The 8900-nt window shown below is 31.8% G+C and overlaps 1 protein-coding gene across 1 annotated transcript; it reads right to left on the bottom strand.

The window, feature by feature from the left end:
* On the bottom strand, nt 2331-4694 carry LOC107610072 (protein DETOXIFICATION 48-like). Its single transcript, XM_016312143.2, has 3 exons — nt 4391-4694; nt 3755-4307; nt 2331-3428 (listed from the first exon to the last, which is right to left on the bottom strand). Exons 1-3 carry the CDS (start codon nt 4523-4525, stop codon nt 2443-2445), a joined length of 1674 nt encoding a protein of 557 aa, XP_016167629.1. The 5' UTR covers nt 4526-4694; the 3' UTR covers nt 2331-2442.

Genomic DNA, 8900 nt, shown 5'->3' with positions numbered 1-8900 from the left:
CATTAAACATAAAGTAATGTTAATCATGAGAACATCAATGTCAGAATATAATATGTATTAAAAAATCTACATAAGCATTCATAAAAATTTACCAAATAATGAAAACAACCATAAGCATTCATAAAGTTTTTAGAAGCTACGTCAATAGGAGTTTAAATAGTATATGTAGCATACCAAAATGACATGATTATCTAAAAGAAAAATAGTTAAACATACCTAATACTAATTAGTAAAGTATTCAGGTAAATTATAGAAATATGGAATAAAAAAAACATGATAATGACTATTAATGCTCATTTTAGTTTGATTTTGAGTTGCTGCTCCTACTAGATAACCTATTGGCTGTGCCTTGCACAGTAGTAAATGTTCCGAGTGGTTTGAATTCAGAAAGGGTTAAGTACGATTTTGGTCCCTAAGATAGGGGTTGAAAATTTTTTTCGTCCTCGGCCTTTTATTCCCTCGTTTGGCTCTCGCCTTCGTCTAGCCCGCGTCCTCGTGTTCGTCGTCATCGAAGAGGAGGTGGTGGTGGTCGTGTGTGAAATCTGAGTTCTGAGTTCTACATCTGAGTTCTTGTTTTCTGGGTTCTTGACGATGATGATGATGATTTTTTTATGTTTCTTCTTAATATTTTCATTATTCATTATTGTTGTTGTTCTTCTTCTTCTAGTTGCTTTTGTTGTTGTTGTTATTTTTTTTATTCCATTATCCATTATTGTTGTTGTTGTTGTGCTTCTGGTTGTTGTTGTTTCATTGGTGTTTCTTCTGTTTCTGCTTCTGCTTCAACTTTTGGGTTCGCTTCAGCTTCTAGTTATGTTTCTGTTGATTTTGGAGAAGAAGGGGAGGGTATTTTCGTCCGAAGGACGATTTTGAAACTAAGTTAAATTTTAGGGACCATTTTGTAGGCAAAAAAGGCCGGGGATGAAAAAATTTTCAGCCCCTACCTTAGAGACCAAAATTATACTTAACCAATCCAGAAACTAGCCACCTTGGTATAAGTTGTGATCTTGATATTGGCATAAACCTATGCGAACATGAAAATTATGCCTGCACTAACTCCTTGCGTTGTATGTGGAGACACAATATATGATCTGATAGATGCATTGGATGGCTGAGAAGTTCAAAGTTGGAGTCCGAGACAAAGGGGTCTGAGTGCTCGATGGTGGCCTAATGTTGGTGGGTTGTAATGGAGGAGGCTTTTTAGCGGATCTCTTCGTTGTCTTTTTTATGGTGGTTAGTATCCTAACTAGTGGCGGCACTTGTAGTGTAACTGGCACATTAGGAGATGGATCCAATGTGATAATAACTTAAAATTAAATTGAACATAATTTTAAGTAAACTTAATAACTTGAATATGTTTGAGCAATTAACAAATTTAGATTTTATATGTGATTTTACCTACAATTAAATTAAACATAATTGTAAGTAAGCTTATCATGGAGTTATTACAAAACTAAATCTTGTCGTAAATTTATTAACAACAACTAACCTAATTTTTTCATATTGAAGAACTCTTCTAACTTAAAGGTTACAGTCATTGAATCACTTTGTTTATGAAGATATTACCTCTCGAAAGCCTTCAAGTGTGGCAGAGCTTGCCTCTGAACACAGTCTGAGAAAGGGTAGTAGTGACCTCCCTCTCCAATGTCACTTTGAAGACAATACTCGAGATTAATGTCGTTGCAGAAATAAATCAGAGAAAAATAGAATACACTAGAGAAGAAAAATGTCAAAAACTGTTCTGTTAGGACATGGTTGAATTTCGCACTCAAAAGGGGGTGCACTTCTTATTCTTCATTTAATTGCAATTTGAAAGAGTAAGTAATTTTTTTTTAATTAATTAAATAAATATTATTTTTAAAAAAATATAAAATAGTCCACCAAAAAAAATCTTTTTGCCACATTAGAATGGTCATGAACACATCACATAGTTTAACAAACTTTTCTAATATTTGGTCATATTTGACAAACGACACTCAAGAATTATAGACATTTTAGTTGTTATGATCTTCTATAATTATTATTGTCAGCAAATCAATCTATCGTAAATATTTTTGGTAGTTTAGTCTAATATTTATAATTTAATATGACTGAAAACTTTAAACATAAACCCTTAAATTTTATAGGCAAACAAACAACTCATGGTACATGAGATTAATTTTCCACTTTAAGGTTGGAAATTTTTAAAATCCTTTTTCTCCCCTCTTATAGAAGAACATCACCATAGTTAGGTAGCAAATCATTTTTGTCCTCTCCTTCACTCTCAATTGTATTATTATTATTATTAGGACAATGTGGGAAAAAAAAAGAGAAATAATAAAGGAGAAAAGAACAAAGGAAAAATAGGGAATTCTTTTTTCTAAACCACAGTACATTTCATTAAATGAAGACAGAAAAAATGTGGGTCAAATAAAATTAAAATAAAAAAGAAAAAAAGCTAGTTTACTAATTCACAGTATGTTTTGTAGTGGTTCTGAGCAGTGGATCTGTTTCAAGTGAACAAATCTTTGGAAAATCATCAGCACCATCATCATCAATTTTAGTTATAACAATCTCCTCAAGACAAGCATCACCATGACCACTACAACAACTCTTGTTGTTGTTGTTGATGGTGTTATTATTATTAATAGACTCTGAATCTGATTTGGTTGTGAGTTCTTTGGCTCTTTGCACTTCAACATTCCAATCTGTTCTATACAGAACAAGCATCATGAGAACGACACAGGAGCCTTGCGCAGCAAGTAACCCAAGCCACAAGCCAGCAAATCCCATTTTAGCAACAAATCCGAAAAAAATAGCCACAGGCATACCGACCAAATAAAATGATCCTAAGTTAATGTTTGCGCCAATTGAGGGCCTTGCGCTTCCCCTGAGAACTCCGCAGCCAGTGGTCTGCGGACAGTTCCCAAGTTCGCAAAGCCCCGCGATTGGCAGCACTATGGAAGTGAGCTCTAAAATCTGAGGGTCATTAGTGAAGAATCTTCCCCACTGGTGTCTCATGAGGGAGTTGAAAACCATGGCGGCCAGGCCGAGGGCGGCGGCGCAGAAGAGGGACACCAACATGCAAATGCGAGCCTTGTGGGGCCGGTTGGCGCCTAACTCGTTGCCAACTCTGGTGGAGACGGCGAGGCTGAGAGAAGATGGGAACACATATACGAGTGATGTTGTTTGGATGAGGATTCCCATGGAGGCGATGGTGGCTTTTGGGTTAGCCAAGTGGCCGCACAGCATAATCATGAATTCGTACCACCACCATTCCAGGCAAACAGAGGCGCAGCTCGGGATCGCCATCGCCAGCAGCGAAGACCAGCCTTTTAGGCTCTCCATGCTTGGCCGCACCCATGACTCTCTATGCACGCCGGAGAAGTAGATGAAGGATGATAGGAACAGAATGAGGTTCAGATTCGTTAAGACCATCGCCGTCGCCACCCCTGTCGAATTTTGGTTAGTATTCAATGTTCTTGTATGATTCTAAAGTTTAATCTTTCTGCAATTACCCACTAAATTATTTATTCTTATAAAATTTATGTCAAAATACAAAATATATATTAAAACTTTTTATTAGTATTAATATGACTTGAAATTTTTTTTTTGGTAATAATGTATATATAAAAAATCAATCACTATATCAGTTATTCATATAAATTTTGGTCAATAATTAGTCAATAATATTTAAAAATATCGACAAAAAAATTGAATTAATAATTAAAAATATTAGTCAAAAACAATAAATTATGGTGTTTTGTAGCGAGCGCACCTGCAATACCCATGTTGAGGTGAACGACAAGGAGGAAGTTGAGAGGAAGATGGAGAAGAACACTGATGGCGGAGCAATAAGTAACGGGCATTGTAATGCTCTGAGTCCTGAGGTAGATTCTCAATGGATGAAGAAGTGAGAGCAAGAAGAGATCCGGTATGCAAAAAAGAATGAATCTTTGCGCCATTGAAGAAATCTCATGATCTTGACCAAACCACAAGAGGATCCTGTTCATGTTTATCCACATGAATGAAATTGGAAGCGAAGTTGAGAGGAGGAGGAGCACCGTGCGCTGAAGCGTTAAGCCGAGAATCTTCCATTGCTTGGCGCCGTAGGCTTGGCCGCAAATGGGTTCCATGCCCATGGCTAAGCCGGAGATGACAGAGTAGCCGGTGATGTTGGCGAAGCCTATGGACAGAGAGCCTCCTGCAAGCTCCATTTCTCCAAGGTATCCAAGGAAAACCATGGAGATCATAGCTCTTGAATATAAGAGTAATCCTGTCATTGTTGTTGGTCCAGATATTTTTCCTATCTCTTTGATTTCTTCTAAAGCCTGATGCACACAAAAATATATAAATGCTTATTAAAGTTCATTACATTACTGTTTTTCTTAACTTTGTATTCAATTTAATTTACCTCGTTAGGAGTTGGCCATCTATGAAGATCATTGCTTGGAAGATGATCGACAACTTTGGAATGGGGAGTGATGAGGATGGTTGTTTTTGTGGGACAGAGAAATGTGGATGCTGAAGATGGCTTGGGATTACACATGATTATAAGATAGTTGTTGGGTACAAAGGAGAATCAAAAAGGTGATTTATGTTATATATGTATGTATTAACTATTAAGTCTATATAATGTTTGTGTTGGGGAGAAACAATAATAACAAAGGTAATGTGTTGTATAATTTTGGGGGGAAGAGGGTGAAGAGTTAGTGGGTATTTATGCATGAAAAGTTTGGGCCCCTACTGTTGAATTTGGAATGTGTCACTCATAAAATGTGTTGAACGACATTGCTATACAATTTTAGAGTATAAAATAATAAGGAAAGGCTAAAGTTTTCAAAAAAATAAATGTAAAAGAAAGATCAAACTTAAACGAAACAAATGCCTGTATGAAGTGCTGGGTTAACCGACCTTGTTAATTTTTTCTCTTGTGAAATTATAGTTTTTGTTTTTTGCTTTTTTGCTTTTTTTTTTTTTTCAAAATCCCAAATATTCTCTTATCAGATAATATAGGGTGAGTTTAGTAAAACTATTGTTTTTTAAAAATAATTTATCAAAATTGGTTTTTGAAGGATAACGTTATAAAAATAATAAATCTTTTTCGAATCAATAAAACTTCTTGTTATAACTTCTTGTTCTTAATATTAAACTAAATGTTTATTAGTCTTTTTGGTAATGTTAAATTTTATTTTAAAGATTGAAATATAAACATAGGAAGAAAAATTCATTTAAAAGAGAAAAAAAACACAAAAATTATGCTCCATATATAAATATATCAAATTTTTTGTTTATGTCGTAAAACAATTCTCCCAAAAATTTAAACGAATAGGAGAACACATATAAATGATTATATTTTTAACACGTCTTTTAAATAAGAGTTTTTTTGAATTTGTTTGAATTTTTTTATAGATTTTTTTTATTTATTTTATACTATTTTTTTGTTCTCTTTTGAGAGATAACAATGATTAAATTCTAAATATTTTGATCATAGAAATTTTAATACCATTTCATAAAACTATTTCTTCCACAAATTTAAATAGATACAAAAAGACACATAAATAATTATATTTCTAATAATCTATTCCAAAAATTTAAATAAGACAAAAATTATAATTATTTTCATATAAAATTATTAATTTAATCAAATATCTCAAATCATTTAATTCATTTTAACTATCAAAACACAATCTTGACGGGCTTTTACGAAAGAATATGTATTAAGAGAAAGTTTAAGACGCAGTAGTTTTATTAAACTTTGGGTAATGTTAGAGAGATAAAAAATACAACCAGAACTTGCCTTATTTAATATTCATTAATTGTTGTAACAATTAATAAATACTAAATAAGGCAAATTATGGCTATTTTTTACTAATTTTCTTTGATTACCAAACAATTCCATAAAATCTGGCAGCACTTAACCAGTAAAAAAAAGTGAGTAATCTCACACTATTAGATAAAATCTCACAATATTAAAAACATCAATAATAAATAATTAATAATTATACATCACAAAATTTATTACCCCTAACATTCTTCATGCATTAATTTAATTATGTTTAATAGAAAGTGAAAAACAATTTGGGTATGTGTAGCATCCGAAGAGTATTTTGAGTTAATGAAGCTTTTTTTGAAACTTTGAGTGCCGATGGGAAGCATGAGTGATGAGGCAAGAGGTCAATCTTATCTTTTTGGCGGTGTAATTACATATATAAAAAAGGAGAAAGACATAGTGCATTTATTCTCTTTAATGGTTTGATTCAGCCGTCAAATTAAAACGATGACAAGTCTTCATTAATGATAATGATGCCACTCAATAGTGGCTTTTAACTAGCTTGCTTATTAATGGGAAGTGGATAATATTTTTAATTACAATGCCGTCGCTTTTTCTTCTTTTTCGTTATTGTCATCACCAACACTACCACCACCTCATCATATCCTCTTTCTTTTTTCCTTTGAATTTCTTTTTCTCCTTCCTTTTTCTTCTCCTCCTCCTCCATCAACATTATCATAATCACCATCGTTATCGTTATCATTATCTTCTTCTTATAGTTATCGTCGTTATCGTTATCGTTATCATTATCTTCTTCTTATAGTTATCGTCGTTATCGTTATCGTCATCATCATTATTGTTATTGTTATTGTTGAATTTTTTCCATGTTGATGATGTTATCTGATCCAAAATTGATTTTTGATGCATTTTCGTTCATGATTCAATCTTGTTTGTATCGTAATTGTTATGTAATTTCAGTTTATTTCTGAGTTAATTGTGTCGCAATCATTATGTAATTTCGGTTCATTTCTGAGTGAATCTATACATTTGAACTCATTGTCCTGCACAATTCAAAACTCTTTCTCCTCCTTCTCCTCATCTTCTACTGCTTCTACTGCTTCTTTTTCTTCTTTTTCATCTTTTTCTTCTTCATTTTCACCTTCTTATTTTATTTTCTCAAATTTTTTTATTTACTCTCTTGAGAGGAATAAAACCAAGAAAAAAAGAAAAAAATATCAAACAAAAAAGAAGAAGAAACATATTTATGATATTGTCTGATCCACAATTGATTTTGGATGTGTTTTTGTTCATGATTCAGTCTTATTTGTGTGCTTGTTTTCAAACTGATTTTATGTGTTGTAATCATTATGGTAAATTTCGGTTCATTTTTGAGTTAATTGTGTTGTAATTGTTATGTAATTTCAGTTTATTTGTGAGTTAATTGTGTCGCAATCTATTATGTAATTTTAGTTCATTTCTGAATTAATTGTGTCGCAATCATTATATAGTTTCGGTTCATTTCTGAGTGAATTAAATTGCATTTGGATTCGTTGACCTGCACAATTCAAAATTCTTTCACCTCTTTTCCCTCATCTTCTACTGCTTCTTCTTCTTCTTTTTCATCTTTTTCTTCTCCGTATTTCATTTTCTCAAATTTATTCTTAATTTACTCAAATTTAACATAATTTCTGAGTTTATGTGTTAAATTTGAGTTTAGCTCTTGAACAAGACCTTAGAAAACTAGTAAAATTAAATAGAAAAAAACATAACAAAAAATAATGAATACAATGAATATTTTTCAAGTATTCTACAAAGGCAAAGAAAAAAGCATTTCATCAACCTTCATAACTCCAAAAAATGAAATCTCCCAAACAGTTCTGATATGAATTATGAATTTAATATAAGATATTATGAATATACCCTTTTTCTCTAAAATGCCTTTTTTTAAAAAAAAAATTCCTTTATTGTAACTAAATTCTCCTCAGTTGAACTTGAAATCCACATGCAAAAATCTCTAAGTTCATGTTGAAAATCTTTTATTATTAACATATATTGCTTCTCAAACTTGCAGATTTTTTTACTATTATTTTCTGTTTCTCTTTCTTTCTGAGTTAATTGTGTCACAATCATTATGCAGTTTCGGTTCATTTATGAGTTAATTGTATTGCAATCAATTATGTAATTTCGATTCATTTCTGAGTGAATTAAGGTGCATTTGGACTCGTTGTCCGACACAATTCAAAACTCTTTCTCCTCACATTCTACTGCAATAACAACAATAATAGCTAGGGGTGTACATAAAATAATCAAATTGTGGTTAACCGGTTAAAAAATTATAACCACATTTTGGTTAACCAATTTGATAAAATAATTTTAAAAACCATATCCATATTATTAAAAAGTGGTTAACCAAAACCAAAATTTATGCAATTCTTGTGATCAAATTGGTTAACCAATTTTTTTTGTGTAAAAATCAGTTTTTAACCAATTAAAAACCGGTTTTTAATTTTGATTTCTAAAAAATCTAATTTTTCTATGTAAAAACCGTTTCTTTTTTTGAAAAATTGATTTTTTAATAATCGGTTAAAAACTAAGTTTTGAATTTTTTAACCAGTTAATAACTAGTTTTATCATATAAAATCAATTTGGTTAATTAACCAAATTATATTTTTGGCTAATCCAAAAGCATGTTTGATTTTTGGATTAACTAAACCATGTACAACCCTAATAATAACAGCAACAAAAGAATGACGACGAGAAGAAAACACGCGAAGAAGAAGGAAGAGGAGAAGGAGAAGGAGAAGGAGAAGGAGAAGGAGAAAGAGAAGGAACAAGAGCAGAAGCAGGAGGAGAAGAAAGAGGAGAAATGCAAAGAAGAAGACGATGCCGACAATAACATAGCGCGTGAACGTAAATAACTTAGTTGAAAGAATAATGTGTACGCGTATAATCACGCTCTTTTTAATGAGAATAGTTGTTGTTGATGTTGGATCTATTTAGTTAGATTTAGATGACAATATTACTTATATGTGTAATAAATCTATTATTTTAATTGCTACTATCTTTTGTAAATTTCTGTTTAATGCAACTTTAATTCTTAAATTGGAAATGACAAGTGGATATATAGAAGATAACCTTAGGAGCTTGTATT

The sequence above is a fragment of the Arachis ipaensis genome, chromosome B07, assembly GCF_000816755.2.
Source record: "Arachis ipaensis cultivar K30076 chromosome B07, Araip1.1, whole genome shotgun sequence".
In the NCBI taxonomy this organism is placed as follows: domain Eukaryota; kingdom Viridiplantae; phylum Streptophyta; class Magnoliopsida; order Fabales; family Fabaceae; genus Arachis; species Arachis ipaensis.
This window is presented reverse-complemented; position numbering and strand designations above follow the sequence as displayed.

Coding starts and splice junctions, on each gene's coding strand:
- LOC107610072 (XM_016312143.2), bottom strand. CDS start 4,525: ATGTGTAATCCCAAGCCATCTTCAGCATCCACATTTCTCTGTCCCACA. Junction 4,308..4,390: donor GATGGCCAACTCCTAACGAG/GTAAATTAAATT, acceptor TGTGTGCATCAG/GCTTTAGAAGAAATCAAAGA. Junction 3,429..3,754: donor CCTCAACATGGGTATTGCAG/GTGCGCTCGCTA, acceptor AAAATTCGACAG/GGGTGGCGACGGCGATGGTC.